At 42.2% G+C, this 21,535-nt stretch overlaps 1 protein-coding gene across 1 annotated transcript in view; it reads left to right on the top strand.

Moving 5' to 3' along the window:
* Positions 1-1,993: 1,993 nt before the first annotated feature.
* Positions 1,994-21,535, top strand: part of LOC138213514 (cGMP-dependent protein kinase 2) — a 34,195-nt gene continuing 14,653 nt past the window's right edge. Inside the window, exons 1-11 of the mRNA XM_069174673.1 lie at positions 1,994-2,115; positions 5,915-6,280; positions 7,502-7,668; positions 7,992-8,105; positions 8,571-8,676; positions 10,011-10,074; positions 10,197-10,274; positions 11,217-11,311; positions 13,593-13,661; positions 18,107-18,205; positions 18,397-18,544. Coding sequence (XP_069030774.1) covers positions 1,994-2,115; positions 5,915-6,280; positions 7,502-7,668; positions 7,992-8,105; positions 8,571-8,676; positions 10,011-10,074; positions 10,197-10,274; positions 11,217-11,311; positions 13,593-13,661; positions 18,107-18,205; positions 18,397-18,544 — 1,428 coding nt within the window. The remainder of the gene's footprint in view (positions 2,116-5,914; positions 6,281-7,501; positions 7,669-7,991; positions 8,106-8,570; positions 8,677-10,010; positions 10,075-10,196; positions 10,275-11,216; positions 11,312-13,592; positions 13,662-18,106; positions 18,206-18,396; positions 18,545-21,535) is intronic.

Raw genomic sequence — 21,535 nt, forward strand, 5'->3', positions numbered from 1 at the left:
AGTCTCTACTAATTGCTAATATCTGGATTGACGACAGACTTGACAGGTTCCTACTCTGTTTCCCACTGGTGTGCTGGGACAGTTAAAGAATGCCTCCTCAGTCCTTTCCTGAGCTCTGTTCCTTCACCTCAGTGGAAAACATCACGAGGTCAAGGAAACATGAGGAGAGTTCATAAGGACTTAGAAAGAGCCCCGCGGTGTTCAGAGGATCCGACGCCACTAGGATACGTAATTATGCACCATCGGATGTTAACCACGTGATCCGCCTGGTGAAACTAGTTATGAACTACAAAAAGCACCTTCGACTCTTTGTCCCGCGTGTTCTCACCGTCTTCTTTAATGCATATCTTCACTCATAAAGTCCTGAAACACAATAACTAAAATATAAATGAATGAACTCATTCAGCTCAGATCTGCTGAGTGCAGCTGATCAAATCATTTCATTAATGTATCTATGATTTCCTAAAGAGTGACAATTCTGTTCATTAGGAATTCAATAAGGATCATTAGCAGTGGAAAACGATTTATTGAAGTAATGACAGTTGGACTTACTATTTTGTGGCGGTTAGTGTCCGGCGATGAGAGGTCACTGCGTCGAGCGAAGTCCCAAATGGATGCAGGAGACTTCCATTGTGATCTGCTTCAAACAGAGAGGTTGGACAGCACGGCTCACTGTCGAGGCTGCTCGGAGGATCCGTTGTATACGGTACTCATCTCAGCGCAGCCGGGACGACTCTGCTCAGACGGGTTCAGTTTGCTGATACAGACTCGGACAATGCTGCTTTTCCACCAGTCTAGAAGTTAATTAGGGTTTGAGCACCGAGTGGAGCGAAGGCCTTATTATAATTCAAGGAATTATTATTATTATTATTATTATTATTACTATTATTATTATTCTTGCTCTTGTTCCATTTGTATAATTGTTGAATAAAAGAGGAGCTCAAATGGTGAGTGTACGCTGCTTCATCCGTGCTGTGGCAGCTTGTCAGCCCGATTCGACTGAATGAAAGTTCTGGACGGAGACCAGAAGACCTCTGAATGGAGATCACACTGGTTCTGAGTGACAGAGTTGGACCTGGATGGAGAGATGTGTGAAGCTCCACGTTGACTTGCAGTGGACGCAGCGTTTCACCGCTACATCGATGCTGATTACCTCCAATGTTCACAACAAGCATGTAACAACTCCTTAAATTCCCTCTGGAAGGACCTGAAGGCCTGTTTACATGAGGACAGAGACATCTGCAGAGGACGATCTGTGTGTGTGTGTGTGTGTGTGTGTGTGTGTGTGTGTGTGTGTGTGTGTGTGTGTGTGTGTGTGTGTGTGTGTGTGTGTGTAAAATGTTGAGAACTGTTTTTAAATAATCCTGTTTTATAGTTGCTGTGTAACATTTTCTTTTAAATAAAGAATTGTGAAAATAAAATTAGAAATTACACCCCCCCCTCTCTCTCTCACACACACACACACACACACACACACGCACACTCACCCTCTCACACACACACACACCTCCCCCCTCCCTCAGCAGATCCACTTGTCATTAACACAATTGGCAGTAGAAGCAGTGATCACATGGTGAATGTTTGTAAGAGCCTCCGGATCATTTTGGACACGTTCTTCAGCCGCTCTGTAAGTAAATCATGTCAAAGTTAATAGACCATTAATTTAGAGGCTTGCTGCAGGTTAAAGATTCAGTGATGGATGTTTGTTGTGTTGAAAATTTTGAACATTTGGATCGTACAAAGTATAATGAGTTACAGCTATGAGCAGTGAGTAGTATGTGTAAAGGATGATTCAAGGCAGCGCTGGCAGGATTAATTCAACTTGACAGATTTTCATATATTAGAATCATTGATTGTTGAGTCATTGAGAAGTATAGTAAGGTCTTTGCATTTAACAAATAAGGCATTACATAAGAAAGCTTGCCTGTTTGCCTGTCTGCAGAGCTTTGTCTGAGACAGTCACCGTGGTTGGTCCGACCTGAATCTCATTCCTATGGTGGCCAGCCAATGCCTGGCCATGGGAAATGGTTCGATGAAAGCCCCACTGGCTGAGGAGAACAGCTGCCTTGCTTCCATCCACACAGACCCTCCTGGCCTGGACTCGGACATCCTTAGGTTAGAATAAAACTTTATTAATATATGTACTCTATTTTTTAAAAAAACCTAATGTTAAATTAGTTGAATGTGATGTGTAAATTCCATCTTTGTATGGCTGTTATGTGGACATAATATCTATATGATAAGTGTAAAAGTTCTTCCGTATTTAAAAGGTTATTTAGATGCATCTGTGACAAGTACAAAAATGCAATAAATTAGTCCCCAGAACAATTTGTGGTGGCTAAAGATTATAGTTTGTGTGCATTTAATTTAAGAAAGCTGACTTATCTTGATCAAAGAAAACCAATACTGACTCTTGACTCTGACGCCAGCCAATGTAGTTTATTTTAAGCAGCAACCCTATTTCCCAAAAAGTTGGGATCCTGTGTAAAATGTAAATAAAAACAGAATGTAATTATTTGCAAACCATGGAAACCCTTAATTAAAAAGAGACCAAAGATAAATATCCAATGTTAAAACAAAGAAATTGTTATTTGAAAATACATAATTTGATGGCAGAAACATGTCCCACAAAAGTTGGGACAGGGCCCTGTTTGCTACTGTGTTGAATCACCTCTTGTTTTAACAACACTGTCACCAGTTTCTGGAGTTTTGAAAGTGGAATGTGGTCCCATTCTTGCCTGATATAGGATTTCATCTGCTCAAAAGTTCAGGGTCTCCTTGGTCATATTTTTCATTTAATGAAGTGCCAATTTTTTTAAAAGGGTGGCAGGTCTGGACTGCAGGCAGGTCAGATTCGTACCGGGACTCTTCCACTACGGAGCGATGCTGTTTAAATATGGGCAGAATGTGGTTGAGCATCGTTTTACTTAAAATAAGCAAAGCCAGCATTGTCTGGATTGCAGCATATGCTGGATTTTTAATTTTAATTTTTAAGGTTTTAAGTGCTCTCATAACAAGCAAGTTTTCCACTTCACCTGAGTTTATCCTAAAGCAGCTCGGGGGGGGGGGGGGGGGGGGGGGACGACACACGGAGGGCCCGAAGATCACCACCATCCAATATTGGTTTCCAGCCTTGTCCCTTTAATGGGCCTTTTCTCCAAAGACAGAAAACAAAAGCTCTTCATCTTTGATTGTGACACCAAGCAAGAAAGGCAGTGCACGCAGATGTGTGAACTGTATGTGTGTGAGAGCTGTATGTGGGAACCGAATGTGTGTATGTGAGCTGTATGTGTGTACTGTATGTGTGTGTATGTGTGTGTACCGTGTGTGAGTGTCTGTTGAGCAAGTGCTTTGTGTATGTCTAGGTTTGTCTTTCATCCAGTATACATTCTTGATGATGTAGAAAAATAAAGAATCACTATCCAGAGCAAAGAGCAGCTCCCTCACTGATGCCTCCCTGTGGTCCGGAGGACAAATTACACAGACAACCGAGTGACCTAGCTCTTGCCTCCCTTCTTTGTAGATGCTGGCACAACATCTGAGCTTAGCTGGGCTGATAGCTGGTCAGTGGCAGCTGATATGAACCCAATATGGGTTTCATCTTTTCATTTACATTTTACACTGCACCCCAGCTTTTTGGGAAGTGGGATTTTTTTTAAATAAAGCTGCCAAGATTTCTCCAGATTCTCTGAATCTTTTAATGATATTATGAACCGTAGACGATGAAATCCACTAATTCTTTGTAGTTTTACGTTGAGGAACATTATTCTTCATTGTTTGTCCACAGTCTTTCACAGTGATGAACCTCTCTCTGTCTTCACTGCTGAGAGACTGTTACTAATTAACCTAATTGGTTGTGAGTTGTTTATTCGGGTGTTTCTTTGAGCGTTACACAACTCCTTCAGTCTTTTGTTCACCCTGTCCAGACTTTTTTGAGACCTGTTGCTGGCATCAAAATAAGCACATATTTTTCATAAAACAATAGAATTTCTCAGTTTCAGCATTTGATATGTTGTCTTTGAACTATTTTTAATCAAATATGGGTTTCATCTTTTCATTTACATTTTACACTGCACCCCAGCTTTTTGGGAAGTGGGATTTTTTTTAAATAAAGCTGCCAAGTTTCTGTTATTTAAAGGTTGTTCAAACATATGTTCGAGCTAAACTACACATATCATGTCTAAAGTACGGTGTCAGCTGAGGACTTAGTGAAATAGCTGAATATTTTTAAATGACAGCCTGCTGAATGAAAATTACAGACGGTAATGTTATAATTTCCAGATTATGATGGTGGCAATATTGGCTTGCTATAACAATACCTAAACCCAGATACAATTTTACTGAAGTGTGCCTCTTTGGCTTATAGTCGCAGTAACAGAGCACCTTTTTCTTGATAATATAGGATTTTGGTGACAACCACTCTGTAAATAAAGTTTATTTGGGCCAGCGGAGGAGGAATTATTTTTGGACCTTTAAATTCAGAACCAAAGCCAATCAGACAAATGTGTTTTGAATGAAGGAGGGTCAAAGTACGTCCAAATAGTCACACCAAGAGCAGGATTCATGGGGAAGTGTAATAGTTGCCTCAATTGCCACTACGCTGCAGCAATAAATGCACTATTAGTTTCCAGGATGAATTTTCAACTTGGAAAGCCTGAAACATCAGAAACCCTCCAGGAAAATGTGAAAAAGCTGTTGGATGTTCTGTAAGTGTACAAGGGTGGATCGATAGGTTCTGGGCCGCTGTTGGTGCGTGTGCATGGTACGCAGCACGGAGCAGGAGGAAGGTATAACCCGAATGAGTAGGTGGTACAAATTCCGCTGCTTGATAATCACAAGTTCCTGAGTTAAACATTTATGTGAGCAGAGGTCCGGCTGCATCTGTGATGTTTTACGCACCTGAAATTTCAGCAGAGAGGTCACATCACATTTTGTGTCAAACCGTGGAAATCAGCAACGGAGACCCTTAAAATGCTTCAAGATGCCTAAGGCAATACAGCAATGAGCCGGGAGACGTGTTTTGATTGACATTCGCGTTTCTGAGGGGCGGGACATCTTCGTCCAAAACAAACAGGTGGGTTTTGTTTGCCATCCGCGGGGTTGTGCACTGTGAATTCGTCTCAAAGTCAGACTGTCAACATCAAGTTCTTCTGTGACTTTCTGAGGCGCCTGCGAAAAAACATTCAGTGCAAATGACGTGACCTGTGGCACCATGGCAACATGACAATGTGCCCACTTACAGTTTCTCTCCCACAACAACACAATTATCACTCCCCACCACCTCTACTCGCTGGATCTGGATCACTTCTACGTCTTTCTGTTCCCCAGTAATTTGTCACAAACTTTGATTTGTGCTCTCTGCTTGAGTTTCAGGTGTGTAAAAAATCACAGACCTCTGCTCACAAACTGTGTAACATGAACTAACGATGATGATAAAATGACTACATTTATTACACGTACTCATTTGGGTTCTACCTTCTGCTCCGTGCACATCACGGCGCTGTGCACATGAAACAGCAGCAGCCTTGGAACCTGCTGATCCACTCTTGTGTTTGTTCAGAATCAGCTGAAAGACTCAACCACCAACTCTACAAAACCACTGGACCTTCACATTGCATTTAAGGGTAAAAAAGTAGTAAATGCTCATCTGACTTTTATCACATTTAACTCTGTATTGTTTTATATTAATAATGACTTTCCCTGGTTGGTTTCAAGGTTAAGGATTTTGTGAGGTCAGGTCTCCATCTTAACTTTAATCCTAATTTATTGATTGGTGTATGGCCAACTTTTATTGCTCCATGTTTTCCACACGTGTGTGTTCTTGTGAATACAGAGTTTGTGGACAGTAATCTGGCTTTGTGTGACCGCCTTTAGCTCTTTTGCGTTTGGTGACTGAAGCTATTTGGGTTATCAGGTTGCGGATTATCCACCTAGAGACAGAACTGGCACGTCGAGACAAAGAGTTTCAAGCCAAGGAGCTTCAGCTACAGCATCTTCGAAAGGAACTAGAGACCAAGATCTCTCAGGTTGAAAAGCTCCAGGATGCTATTGGCTACAACAAAAGCCTGGGCAGCTTACCATCAGCCCTGTCCCACCCCATCTGCAGCTGCTTCAGCGTTATCAACCAGGGTCCAAGCCGCTTCCACAGGGTGGCTGTGGAGGTCCACCGCCGGATCAAAGCAAAAGACGGTGTCTCTGCTGAGCCAACCTCGCAGAACTTCTGTGAAGGAGCCAAAGAATCAAACGTGTCCATCACAAAGGCCATCCACAAACCCTCGCAGTAAGTAACAAGGACACCGAAAGTCACACGAAGTCCATGTTTTGAATACGAAAGACTTGAAAGGTTCTCTAGGAACCGTTCTGCTGTTGCAATGGATTATAATGTGAAAAAAACACTTTGTTTAACTGCTAGTTTTAAGTGCTAAAGCAAACGTCACACATTAGAGCCAATAAAAGCAAATGGGATGATCAAAGTTGTCATAAATTTTAATATGCCAACTGATTGATTCATAATGACGTCTCAAAGTCTTGTTTAGATATGTTATGTTGGCATGTGTTTCAAATTAAAAGCCCTCTTGGGTTTCGGTAGTGCCCCTCATTTCTTCACAATGCTTTTCTTGTGAAACATTTGCAGGAACCTGTCAGTAAAATCAAACAATCACACCTCAGATGAGTACTGCAGACTTTGGTAGATGTAGAAAATAGAAATATCCATTATTAACTATTGTAAGGTAAATTACCACCACAGAAACAGTGTCAAACCAAACCATTAACCAAAGCCAGTCTGACCAGCCTTCAGCAACATAAAAGGAATATAATTGGCAGAAGGATGTGAGAAGCCTGGCAAGCTTTTGTAATATACCCCACATATGAAAGGTTTTTTTTAGAAGGGCAGGATAATAGAGAGACACTGAGGACAACAAAAGGCCACAGGATCTGAATGCAGGGTCTGACTCATTATGGGCTTGCCCACTACTCTCAGACAGAAACAGTGTGCTGCTTTTCACTGAATGCACAGCACATCTGTGTGATGTGGTAATCAGGGACACACAAACACACACTCAGGGAAATCTGCTGAATAAATTTGAACGGCAGAAAATAATGTAGTGGCGTGAAGCCAGGAAGCATATTTGAGAGATTGTAGCGGTATAACAACCATGCCTGAAAAACAGTACTTATATAATACTGATCGTGTCACATTTGTTATTGAACATAATACACATTCGAGCATCCATTCTTCTCCCGGGCATTCAGATTGAGCCACTATGAGATTGGCAGCAGGTCTATGGCTTGAACGTAAACTAGAATCTTTGAAGTGGCAATGGATCGTCAATATTGAGACAAATATACAAGGGGAAAACAAGATTTTGGACAAATCTGGCATCACTGTTATTTGTTCCCTGCTCCTTTAGAAACAAATGTATAAGTGAGTATATGTAATATTGGGCAAAATAGATCAACTTGGCTTGACACGGTTTACTTCTGCTTCTTTTTGCCCAAGCACCAGGAAGCTCATCAACCATGCCATTATGAACAATGACTTCCTGAACAAGCTGGAGCCGCAGCACATGAGGGAGATGGTGGACTGCATGTGTGAGAAGGTTTATACTGAGGAACAGCTGGTCATCCAGGAGGGGGAAGCTGGGAACTACCTCTACGTACTGGCAGGTCGGCGTAGCGCAAAATGTTTGCATCTCTGAAACCTCCGACACATTGAAAATTAAAAAGTAGAAAATAATTGCTTTTGTTATCAGCTGGTATACAAACAAAATGTAAGAAAAGTAATTTAGGGATTTTGAAGTGCTAAATTACTGTGGGAAACGACATTTCATGCTTTACAGATGTTGCCACCAAACATTTGGTTGAATATTATTTTTAGGAAGGCAAACATTATTATTTTGATATTTACAAGCAGGTTGTACAGGAATCCATCTCAAATTTAGACTTTAAAATGAGTTTGATCATGTTTGTTTTTTTTTATCCTCACACAGAAGGCCTACTGGACGTCTTCCAGAATGAAAAGCTGCTGGGGGAGATCGGGCCGGGCACAGCGTTTGGAGAGCTGGCCATACTCTACAACTGTAAAAGAACAGCCACAGTTAAAGGTGAGTGACAGCAGCATTTACACTTAAATAAGACCAAACCAATTATGGTTCTTAATGTCTCTTCTTTGGGATTACATACAAGTTTTGTCAAATAGTAATATTTATTGAATAATATTTAAACAACGGGTACATGACTGCTTATTTTGGCATATGAATTTATGAAGTGGAACACAACTCGCATAACTAAGAGTGATGGTGGAAGAAATGGTTATGAAAAGTATGCATTATTACATTTTCCCAGAGTATAATATGGAGTGTGATAGTAGCACTGCCAAAGTACCTAAAAAAAAAAAGATCTGAAATTTTACCCAAATCATGTAATAAACAGTTAGCTTTATCAGCTGTGGGGTTACTGCATGCATCTCTGAGTACTATAAAATGAAACAATTTATTTTGAATTACCGTTAACTTTCCTCTACACTGATAATGAAATAATGAGTCGTTAATTGTTCTGCTCCCATTTAGCTGTTTCCCCGTCTCACATCTGGGCACTGGACCGCCAGTCCTTCCAGACCATCATGATGCGGACCACACAGGCCAGACATAAGGAGTACTTCAGCTTTCTGCGCAGGTACAAAAACCCCAACGGGTTCGATGTGTATATTTTGAACTAAACGTATTGTTAAGAGGTTGGCAGGACACTCCAGGTGTGTAGTTCTAGTTCAGACTTGGCAAGCTATTGCATTTTGTCAGTGCAGTTTAAGATCTGTTGAGGCAAATGTTAATTTGCAACATTTGCGCTGCTGTAACTTTTGGGTAACTGCTCCTTAGTATGCAAACATTAGGAACAATTTCTAATTCCTGTATTAAATGATATTGTTCTTGAACTTTGACTGCCCTACCCAACCCAAATTTTAGGTTATAATTCCGTTATATGACTTGGACACAGATTAACAGCTGCAGGATCCTGCGGTAAACGTGCATTTGCGGTAATTTGGGGTCCGAGCATGTCAGTCAGTAAAAGATGTAACGTTGAGCGTCACTCCTCCAAAGTTTACAGCAATTTTTCATGTGACTTTCCAGCTCGAAGCGCTCTACAAACAGAGAAGGTGAATAAGCTTGTTGAGATGATTAACTGCATTGGAGCGCAGGCCAAGCAACAAGGGTTTGGGTGGAGCTCAGCTATGTTAGTAGATGTTACTAAACATAAATAACCCTCGGACAATTTATTATGGCAAAATATGTGAAAAAGGTTGGAGACCCCTGCACTACAGTCACCCTGAGAGCAAAGTGCACTGCAGCTTAAGAAAACACGTTCAAGATACAGAAAATCAAATGTCTTCACCAAATCGAGAACGTATGCAGCATTCAGAAAACACCTGTGATACCTGATGTCTGCTTCTTCATTCAAAATACACACAATGTTGTCAGAAAATATGTTATAGCTTCCAATATCAGGTGGGATTCAGGTGTCAGAGTTAAAAAGTGACTTTCATATTTAGTTGAGTCGAGTTTTAAAGATGCAGTTTACAGACTAGATTTGTATTTTGATTATTTTCAGGTTATTATTATTAATAACCTGATTATTGGTCAGGTTTGGTAAAGTTAGCAGACAGCAACAAGACAAGCAGCCCTCAAATTCACTATGCAGTGAAAACACTACTTTCAGTTCTTGTTTAACTCCAGATACTTTTTTATGTTTTTATACACATGTGCAAACACAGATATTTATCAAACTAATCTGGATTATTCTGTCAAAATGACTTTAATTTCATCATAGAAAAAGATGTCTGGAAGCTTTTCCAGATATCATCATGATAACTTTTAAGTTGTAATGTTGTTAATAAATAGAATTGCAATTGCTAATACAAAAAATATTGTGTGCTGCTCCAGTAACTGTGTCATAAATGGTGACTAAGATATGTATCAGGATCTGTACTGAAGGTTTGTTTGTTTCTTTGCAAGTGTGTCTCTGCTCCAAGAACTGCCGGAGGAGAAACTAGCCAAGATTGTTGATTGTCTTGAAGTGGTGAGTATTTTCTACTTCACCGCGTTCTTTTTTCCTGCGTTTATCCAATTATGTGCCGTAGTCGTTTCAGTTTAATGTTTGAGACTGTATCTAAATAAATGACTCACCATCTGTCTTTGTAGGACTATTTTGAAAAAGGGGAGTACATTATTCGAGAGGGTGAAGAGGGGAATACTTTCTTTATTATCGCAAAAGGAGAGGTGAGATATCTACACAATCTTACCAAACATGCCCTCTTCATTAAAATATAATTTCTGTAAGGACTACAACATCCTCGAAGTCAACCAACTCCCTCCAGAGTAAATCTTAAACAAAACAGCAAACCGGTACTCAGAGATCAAATATCTTGTAAATATTGTGGATAAAAACCAAATGAGTAGAGACGATTTATAGAGATACAACAGCAGCAACCCAACACTGCAGTCCAACATGTGATCACACATCCTTTCCATGTATATTTTAGCTGGAAACCGCACGCAGCACGCATGAAAAACAGGTCTCGGTTTTGTTTTGAAGAACACAAAATATCAACTTTGGTTGTCCAAAATTATATTATCGTGCAAGTCTTAATGACGGCTTTTCTCCATCTTGAGAAAATAAAGAAAATTAGGAACATCTTGTTTCAGGCTCCCAGTTTGTGTTTGAGAGGCAGAAACCTTCTTTAGCTTCAAGAGTAAACTTAAAACGCTCCTTTTTGGTAAAGCTTATGGTTAAGATGGACTCATCCCTTAGTCTTGCTGCAATATCCCAGGTTACCACTTTTAAAAATCATTAACACTTTTTATGTGGTTTTGGTTATTTTGTTTTGCTGTTATTTTGTGAGACCATGCTGCATGGTGATTTTACACTTGAAAGAAACTGAATTTGATTAAATTGAACATGACAACTTCACAAAACTGAAATCCCATACAGCCAATAATATAAAAAAATTATGACAGTTTAAGCTTTTTACTTAATCATCCTCATCTCCCAATATAAGCATACTTTTAATTAAGATAACTTAAGATCAAATGAATCCTTAAACTGAAAAAAATTGTCTCAATTCCATGGTTAAAATGAACAACAACAAATAGCAATATAACAGTGATAAGTCAAACATTAGTGCTGCGCCTCATCCTCTATCTTTTGTTTTAAATGTGTAGGTCATCGTCACTAAGAGCACAGAAGGCTTTGCCGAACCTCAGGAAATCAAGACGTTGGGAATCGGTGACTACTTTGGAGAGAAAGCTCTTATCAGGTAGTGACAACAGAGGAGGATACGGTAGTTGACTTTAAAACCCAACTCAGCTGCTGTTACCTGCCCTCCACACCCGCCTCACCTGCTTCCTGTTTCCTAATCGGCTCCAGCTACACTCACTACCAATTACCTCTGTCTGGTTTTCTTTTCCTCCTGGTCAGTTTGTTGTGTTGAGTTCAGTTTAGCTGCAGTGTGCTTCGTGTGTTTTCCCTTCTGTGAATTTGAGTTTGTTTCTCAGTTGTATCTGCATCTTTGCTTGGTTTTCTTTTGTTACTTATGTTAAGCCTCTAGCTTTAGTCAGATCAGCCCTAGTCTTGGTTTGCTTCTTGTACCTTTGTCAACCCAACAGTAGGAACTCAGCAAACATGGAGCCCGTATCCACGGACTCGTTCTCATCTCTCCCTGAGGCTCACCAAAGTAAAGTAAAGATTTGAGATTTTTTGTTCAGACCTTCATTAGACACACATTGACCGCCAGCTGGCTGCGCTAACTCTCATGGAAAGGATAGGGTCTTTTACGCCCGAGTTAATAATACTTCCCACAGTTGCTAAAGCCGTATATAACATGATGTTTGGAGTGTTTGGAGGCTTTTTTTTACAAGATACCTGCAGCCATCATGTCTGTTTAAATCTGAAGCCTCTGACTTTAATCCAGTTTCTGTGCCAGTCGGCTTCAGACCTGCTGGCGTCACTGCCCACTTCAGAGCCTTCACACCCTGCAGCCACTGCAGACCCTCCAGCCGTTGCTTCAGCCTTAGAGTCCTCGGCCTCTGGGCCTTCAACCACCATTGAGTCAGCATTGTGGGGAACATGGCTGGCCATTAGGCAGGTCCCCATAACAAGGCAACGACGTGGTGCCCAGCGTCCCAGAGGTCCCGCTCCCAGGCGGCCCACCGACGCCAAGCCACCAGCCTCCGACACTGTCCCTCCTGCTCCTCGCCCTGTTCCTGCTCCACGTCTGGCTCATCATCCTGTTCCATACCTGCTTCCTGTTCCTGCTCCTGGCTTGATCGACCCTGGTAGTCCCGCCTGTCAGTCGCGCCCCTCCTGAGCTATCCGAGTCTATAGCTAGAACCTAACTGACTCTGTACGAGCAGGAGGAGGAAGCTCAGTAAGCGCTGTAAGAGAATCCGGAGGTATCCAGGCTGGCCTGCACCGTCTGGCTGGACCCTTCATTCTGCTGGTGAATGTATGCTCACTGGACAACAAACTGGATTACCAGAGACTGCAGAGGACCACTCGGTGTGAGATAAGAGACTGTTGTGTCTTTGCCTTTACGCAAAGCTGGCAGTATGAAAACATTGCGGACATTGGACGGGCTCTGTCTCCACAGAGCTGACAGAATAAGATCACTCAGAGGAGGCACTGAACAACGGCATCATCGAGCAGCAAGCTGCACACCCTGATGCATTTTTCATTGTATTGGAAAACATCAACCACGCCAACCTAAAGACAATCTAGCCAAAGAAACTTTGAAGAACTAGAAGAAACAACACACTGGACAAGGCCTGCACCAGCGTATAGGAGGCATACAAGGCCTCCCCTTGGCCCACCATGGCTCCTCAGACCACATCTCTATTATGCTCACGCCTGCATGTAGACCTCGAGTGAAACTGGTTAAACCAGTCAGGAAACACATTTGAGTTTGGCCAGAGGGGAAGCACCTCAACACTTCAGGACTGCCTTGAAACCACAGACTGGAACGTCTTCAGAGAGGCAGCTACTCACAGTCACCACTCTGACCTGCAAGAGTGCACAGAGACTGTGATGGATTACATCAACACTGATGATGTCACGGTGACTGAGACTGTGTGTGCACTCCAATCAGAAACCACGGATGACTGGAGAGGTCCGCACTCTCCTGAAGACCCGGGATGCTGCCTTTAGAGCAGGTGATGAGAAACGCCACTTCACAGACAACAGGCCAATCATGAATTACAAAGCCCAAAATTCTCACCAAGAAAGCCCACCAACGCCTCCACTTCCTGTGGAGACACTTGTTGACTGTACTATTTTGGAGACAGGAGGAAATCCTCCCTTCCAAATATTCAGAACAACACTTGTGCTTTAGGAACACAGCAAACAATACAGATGAACGTTCATGTCACTGTGTAACATTAACATACCTAGCAGCACCAGGTTTATCTGATCATATCGATGCTGTGAACTGATTAAACATGTGTGCTGAAGAGGACATGTTTCATCACACTGCACAAATATCTGCGTGTACATGTGGGTTTGTATTGTTTGTGTCTTGCTGAGCTGTTTCTCCATGTTTACAGTGAAGATGTTCGCTCGGCTAACATCATCTGCAATGAGAACGACACACACTGCCTGGTGGTGGACAGAGAGTGAGTAGCTGGATATTATTTGCATGGCGTGTTTTTATCTACAGTTCCCATATATCTTCAGCCTTGAATTCAAGTCAATTTGGATCCTTGATAATAGTGGATTGGTCCCCTTTATGAGCCGAGTTCTTCTGAAGGTCTCTTCAGTGCTTGAATTTCATCTTCCGTTGCTTCTACCTGTGTTTTCTCCCCGTCAGGTTACAAACGAACAAGTATGAAATACAGTACATTTAACAGTTTGTTAGAAACTTACATAGTGATTTATTTTTTTGTACTCTTTTCTCAGATCTCAACAGTCTCTTTTGTGGCACGTGCTGTGTCTGCTAAACATGATTTATTTGCAGAGTTCACATTGGATTAGATTACACAATCTAAACTTTGCACATAGTTAATATTTCTGCCTACATCAGAACTCAAAGGAATCTGTGTCTGTTGCCATGGTGAATCGTGGCATTCAACCTCTGTTGATGAAATCTTTCTGAATTCACCACACTCACTGTTAACTCAGGCTCCACAACAATAGATCAGAGTATATTCAATCCTGAGTTTGTTCACCATCTCAGGATTAGTCAATTCAGAAGTAGGGTAAGTGTCAGAGTCAGTTTGTCAAGCCTTCATACATATATGCATGGATGACAAAACACTGGATTTTAGTTTAGCCGCCACTCGCCATGACAACTGTTTAATCATCGTATGTGGATTAGCAGAAAGAGAACTATTAGGATCTCATGTTGCTTAATTGTTGTGTTCAGTGTGTGTGTGTGTGTGTGTGTGTGTGTGTGTGTGTGTGTGTGTGTGTGTGTGTGTGTTTTATGTGTTTATTGCATTATATGTATGTATTTTGGTATGCTATATGTTACAGGAGTACTTGACTAAAATACTTTGCAATGTGGACAGCCTGATTACACCAAGACAGTACTGATATCCCACCTAAAGACAAACTGAGTGGAGGAAGAACCCTAGAGACCCAGACAGAGAGTGTAGTCAACCGTCGAAGGTTCAAAGGGGAATATTACAACGATGTGAATCTGCTCAAGACTGAGTTGAACAACCATCTTAGACTAGTGAACGTCGATATAGTTATACACTTTGGTGAGGTTCAAAAGAAATGGGAATTCAATGCATTAGGGGAATATCATTTGAGATTTTTTTTCCACCTCTAGTTTACATGATGGGTGTGGAACCACCCACATTCTACAAAATTGCTGCTCCCCATCCAGTAGACATAAAGACGGGTGTTTCTCATCTTCTCTGTTATTCTGATGTGGTCCGTCACCAGGTGGTGGGTGCTCCACTCTTAGGAACGATTCAGATACAGGGAAGTTTTGGAAACGTAGTTACACAAACCTTTAACCCGGCATACTACTTGCCAGTGGCTAAACAACATATAGAAAACATTAGGATTGAAATCAAGACAGATCATAACCAACCGGTGGATTTCAAGTATGGATAAGTGATTGTGACGTGACATTTTAAACTGATCAAAGAACAGAGTGAAAAATGTTCTTAAAATGGTGGTTGCACAGCCTATTCCCGAACTCTATTGTGAGTTATTATGAAGATCAAGTAGGCAGCGGGCTTCCGGGGTTCCTTGGGACCCCTGTGGTGTATGGTAAGGGCTTGGGCTCCATATTATTTAGGTAGAATAGACCAAAGACAACATATCAAATGTTGAAACTGAGAAACTTTGTTTTATAAAAAATATCTGCTCATTTTGAATTTGATGTCGGCAACACATCTCTATAAAGTTGTTCCAGGATCATGTTCACCACTGAGCTGCATCAGCTCTTTTAACAACACTCTGGAAACGTTGGGGAACTGAGGAGACCAGTTTCTGGAGTTTTGAAAGTGAAATTTCTCATTCTTGCCTGATACCCCTCATTTTTTAAATGGGTGACAGGTCTGGACTGCAGAAGGCCAGTTTACCACCCGGACTCTTCTACTACAGAGCCATGCTGCTGAATTACATGCAGAATGTGGTTTGGCATTGTTTTGCTGAATTAAGCAAGGGCATCACTTAAAAAGACATCTGGGTGGCAGCAGATGCTGGATGGTCCCTCTCTTCTTCAGCCTAAATGATTCCCTGCTCATCTTCCCCTGTCTTCCTGTTTGTCCTTATTTGGTGTTAGTCCTTGTCTCGTGTCTGTGTGGGCTCGCCTTGTGGGTGTCACCTTCTGCAGGTTCCTCCCTGGTTCACTCCTGGCACAAGTGGCTTTATTTTGTAAAATGCTGATATCAATCTCACTAATCAACCTGCTCAACCTGCTGCAGTATATCAACCCTGGTCCTCCACACCATCTCTGTCAGCTCAACCGTCAGATTCCTGCCAGCTGTCTGTCTACTCTCCGCAGGAATACCCGCAAGCCAGCTTGAACCTGCTGCCTGTCCCCATGGCTCTGTGCCTGAAGTTAAGCCTTCACCTTTATGTAGGGAGTATGGTTTAGTCCTACTTGGATTAGGGCTGCCCTCCTGCACTCCGTAGAGGACAATGAGCTGTTAGAGGACGGCCATCTAGTTCCTGCTCGTCTCTACCGGGTAGAAAATGTGTCTATTCACCAGAGACATCCCCTCAAGACAGAATTCCGTAAGCTTGCTCCTTGCTATATTGGTCCATTCCCTGTTGAAGAAGTAATTCATACAGTCTCTGTTAAGCTCAAGCTCCCCAGTTCTTTGAGGATCCACCCTGTGTTCCACGTCTCCTTCCTGAAACCCGTCTCCATGAGCGCTCTGCCAGCCGTCCTGTCCAAGTCTGTCTACTCCAGAGGAATACCTGCAAGCCAGCTTGAACAGATGCCTGCGGCTCTCTGCCTGAAGTTAGGCCTCAGCTCGACTCACCTGGATCCCTGCCGTGCTGACCTAGCTGTGGCTGTACTCACCTCTTCGGACACTGGATCCTCCAGACGCCTCGTCTCCCAGCCTGACGGTACTCACCTGGAGTCCTCCGGTCTTCTGTACTCACCTGGAGTCCTCCGGTCTTCTGTATTCACCTGGAGTCCTCCGGTCTTCTGTACTCACCTGCAGTCCTCCGGTCTTCTGTACTCACCTGCCCGTCCAATCGGCCCTTTGCTGCCCTGCAGTGACCTCCGGTTGTCTTTACTCTGCTGCATTCCCTCCAGTGAATAATGTCACAAACTCTCCGCTGCCCAGCAGCCCTCAGCGTCACCAACACTACCTGGTAGCACGGCCAAGTCCAGGGTTGTTTGGATGTCCAGTCCACCTCCATCTTGGACATTAACCTTTACCCAACCTGTTTCCAATAAACCTGATCTTGTCCATTTCCTGTCATTCCCATAACAGTGATTTCCAAAAAGAATCAAACATTTTGATTCATCAGATCTCAGGACAGTTGTCCACTTCACCTCAGTCCATCTTAAATGAGCTCGGGTCCAGAGAAGTCAGCGGTGTTTCTGGATCATGTTTCTATCTGGTTTCTTCTTTGGAGAGTTTTAACATCATTTGTGGACGCAGCGATGAACTGTGTTCACAGACGATGGTTTTCACAAGTGTTCCTGAGCCCATGCAGTGATTTCCACTCCAGAATAGTGTGTTTTTAATGCAGTGCTGCCTGAGGGCCCGAAGATCACCACCATCCAATATTGGTTTCCAGCCTTGTCCCTTGTGTTCAGAGATTTCTCCAGATTCTCTGAATCTTTTAATGATATTATGAACCGTAGACGATGAAATCCACTAATTCTTTGTAGTTTTACGTTGAGGAACATTATTCTTAGATTGTTGAACTATTTTCCAACACAGTCTTTCAGAGTGGTGAACCTCTCCCCATCTTCACTGCTGAGAGACTCTGCCTCTCTGAAATCATCTTTTTATACCCAATCATGTTACTGATCTGTTGCCAGGTAAGGTAATGAGTTGTGACATTTTCCACCAGGTGTTTTCTTTTACTTTTTTTTAGGATTACACAAGTTTTCCCATCTTTTGTTGCCCGTTACAACTTTTTTGAGATGTAATGCTGGCATCAAATTCAAAATAGATGTATATTGGCATGTTGTCTTTGGTCTATTTTCAATTAAATATGGGATTATATGATTTACAAATCATTGTATTCTTTTTTTTTTTACTTACATTTCAGTGAAGACATTGCATCAAGTTTAACCATTTATTGATGAAACACAATTATTTTTTGGCAGGGGCAGGGTCTGAGTGCAGGGAGTTCAGTAGCCCGCTGAACGCATCGGATGAACATCTGGCATCTTGGTGCTGGAGGGTTTTACAACCCACTCCCAGCAAAATGTTAATGGTTTTGAAAAACACTTATTGTGTCGGACTTTCCACGTGAACATGCAACCGTAGTGAGAGGGTGTTGAGGCCATTGTTTTGGAAAACAGCCTTGCTAAACTTTCTACCAAAAAAAATAAAAATATTGAGGATCCGGGACTCACCATGCACACTCATAAAATATAAATTGTTCTGCTTCTTGCCTTTGTTTCCAGAAGTTTCAACCAAATGGTAGGAACTTATGGGGAGCTCCAGGCTTACCTGAAGCAATATGTGGAAGAGCTTTCCAGGAGTGATGAGAGAAGACATGCCCTGTGAGTGAACAATGAGTGGATGATACAACAAACAGATAAATAAATGTTAAGACTCCCTGGAAGGTGACAATGGTGGAAGCAGACTGCATTTCAAAGTCATTACTGCATTTCCAATTTTAGTGGTGTATCAGTGTAGGCCTAAAAGCAAGGGCCCAAATGCAATCCGTTGTCCCCTGCTATTGATATTTCAGGCCCCTCTCACCTCAGATTGACTCTGCAGAAGTTCAGCAGCTGAGGAGGCTGAGGGAGAGGATCGCCCTCTTGCCTGCACACCAGCCTTTTCAGGAACTCGAGGTCATAGCTACACTGGGCATGGGAGGATTTGGTCGTGTAAAGCTGGTGAGTAGTAGCAACACTATATTGCCCTAATTATCACCTGTTATTAATCAGCTTCAGATGAGTCTTGTTTACTGGCCTTACTGTTTGAGCATAAAAGGATTACAGCATACCAAACAGATGAGTGAAAAGTATATCTCCAAAACCAAAGTGACAAACTGCTTCATTTGTGTCGGGATACCATGGGGTCCAGGACAGGTGAAAATGTCCTACAACATGACCCTAAACCCTCCAAAGATACAGTATAAGATCATTGTGCTGAAGTACATTAAAGCTCTGTTACAGGTACAACAAATGTAATGAGGTTGTATGAAACCTCTGATGCCTCTCGTGGCTATTTGATGTTTTGAAATTTTTGAAATTTTTGAAATTTTGAAATTTTGAAATTTGATTTTAGCTTTCAGGAGCAGAATAGAACAGTGCAGCAACTGCATCTAACTGTAGTAAATATTCCAGAAATTAATTATTTCATGATAAGGTTAATGAAGTAAGAAAGACATTTGTTGACTTTTAGTGCTTAGTAAGTGTCAAACTTCAAAAATATTCCTAAATTTCTCAATATACAACTCCTTTATTAATCTTGATGACATCATCAGAATTATTAATATAAGCCACATTTTGCATCCATTATTGCAGGCCGTGTAGGCCTCCTCGTAAAAAGTAAACTGACTGACAGATTAAATTAAAGGAGTGCACCTTTAAAATTCCAAATCGACTGCATGGAACAACACAAATATGTGATTGGTCTATAGATTTAAAGCAAATTGAGAGAGAAAAAAAGGATTCTTTTATTTCAGGTCAGGTAAATGGTCTGCACTTATATAGCGCTTTATCACTTTAGCAGTCTCTTTACACTGTTTTCCATTCACCCACTCACATAATCACCAAAGCAGGCAGAGCTGCCGTGAAAGGTGCCCCACTATCATCAGGAGCAAGCTGGAGTTCAGTGTCTTGCTCACATGCCCAGAAAGGATGAATCAGGGATCAGGGAACACCCGGCCCTATGATTAGTAGGAAACACTCTACCATCTGAGCCACAGCCACCCGGTCAAGAGTATTGTTCTCAGCACATCGGTTGATTTTAATATAAATGACTTTCTTCACATATTGAGCTAGTTAACAATTGTAATATATAGTGCATCCGGAAAGTATTCACAGCGCTTCACTTTTTACACATTTTGTTGTTACAGCCTTATTCCAAAATGGATTAAATTATTTTTTTTCCTCAAAATTCTACACACAATATCCCATAATGACAAAGTGAAAATAGTTTGTTTAACATTTTTGCAAATCTATTAAAAATAAAGAAGGAAAATATAACACGTACATAAGTATTCACAGTCTTTGCTCAATACTTTGTTGAAGCACCTTTGGCAGAAATTACAGCCTCAAGTCTTTTTGAGTATGATGCTATAAGCTTGGCTCCTATTCTTGGGCAGTTTCTCCCGTTCTTCTTTGCAGGACCTCTCAAGCTCCATCAGGTTGGATGGGGAGCGTCGGTGCTCAGACATCTTCAGATCTCTCCAGAGATGTTCAATCGGGTTCAAGTCTGGGCTCTGCCTGGGCCTCTCAAAGACATTCACAGAGTTGTCCCGAAGACACTCCTTTGTTATCTTGGCTGTGTGCTTCGGGTCGTTGTCCTGTTGGAAGATGAACCTTCGCCCCAGTCTGAGGTCCAGAGTGCTCTGGAGAAGGTTTTCATCAAGGATGTCTCTGTACATTGCTGCATTCATCTTTCCCTCCATCCTGACTAGTCTCCCAGTTCCTGCTGCTGAAAAACATCCCCACAGCATGATGCTGCCACCACCATGCTTCACCGTAGAGATGGTATTGGCCAGGTGATGAGCGCTGCCTGGTTTCCTCCAGACATGACGCTTGGCATTCAGGTCAAAGAGTTCAATCTTTGTTTCATCAGACCAGAGAATTTAGTTTCTCATGGTCTGACAGTCCTTCAGGTGCCTTTTGGTAAACTCCAGGTGGGCTGTCATGTTCCTTTTACTGAGGAGTGTCTTCTGTCTGGTCACTCTACCATACAGGCCTGCTTGGTGGAGAGCTGCAGAGATGGTTGTCCTTCTGGAAGGTTCTCCTCTCTTCACAGAGCAACGTTGGAGCTCTGTCAGAGTGACCATCGGGTTCTTGGTCACCTCCCTGACTGAGGCCCTTCTCCCCCGATCGCTCAGTTTGGCCGGGGGGCCGACTCTAGGAAGAGTCCTGGTGGTTCAAACTTCTTCCATTTATGGGTGATGGAGGCCACTGTGCTCATTGGGACCTTCAATGCTGCAGAAATGTTTCTGTACCCTTCCCCAGATCTGAACCTCCATACAATCCTGTCTCGGAGGTCTACAGATAATTCTTTGGACTTCATGTCTTGGTTTATGCTCTGACATGTCAACTGTGGGACCTCATATAGATGGTGTGTGTCTTTCCAAATCATGTCCAATCAACTGAATTTACCAGGTGGACTCCAATCAAGTTGTAGAAACATCTCAAGGATGATCAGTGGAAACAGGAAGCACCTGAGCTCAATGTTGGGTGTAATGTGTTGGACTCGGGCTCATGCTAGTACAAAGCCAATATGTGTCAGCCCCCAGTCCTGCGTGTTCTTTAATGAGGCAATAGGAGAAGATGTCAGGCTTCAAGATATTTATTTAACAGCAACAGAATAATCAGTTTACAGAGCTCTGGGTCCAGACTATGTTTCCCTGACCACAACAAAGTATGTGTCAGTTCACGAAGTCTGAAGTCTGACCTCCTGACTCTCCCTGACCCAGTCTTCTTATAGTACAGAAAACCAAAAAAATCATGTGTGTTGATGTGTCCTTTGTTGATTGGTTGAGGTGGGGGTCTTGCCTTGTGGGGACGTGTTTGTTCAGGTCAGTAACTTATTCCTGTTTTATGACTTGGAAGAGATAAGAAAGACAAAAGATCAAACTAGTGGTCATGCCATCAACCGTTATCACCCGGTAACGGCCTGTGGCCTTGTTATTATGCGCA

Source organism: Embiotoca jacksoni, unplaced genomic scaffold (assembly GCF_022577435.1).
Source record: "Embiotoca jacksoni isolate LCO1_2020_lvr unplaced genomic scaffold, fEmbJac1.0.p SCAF_60, whole genome shotgun sequence".
NCBI lineage: Eukaryota > Metazoa > Chordata > Actinopteri > Embiotocidae > Embiotoca > Embiotoca jacksoni.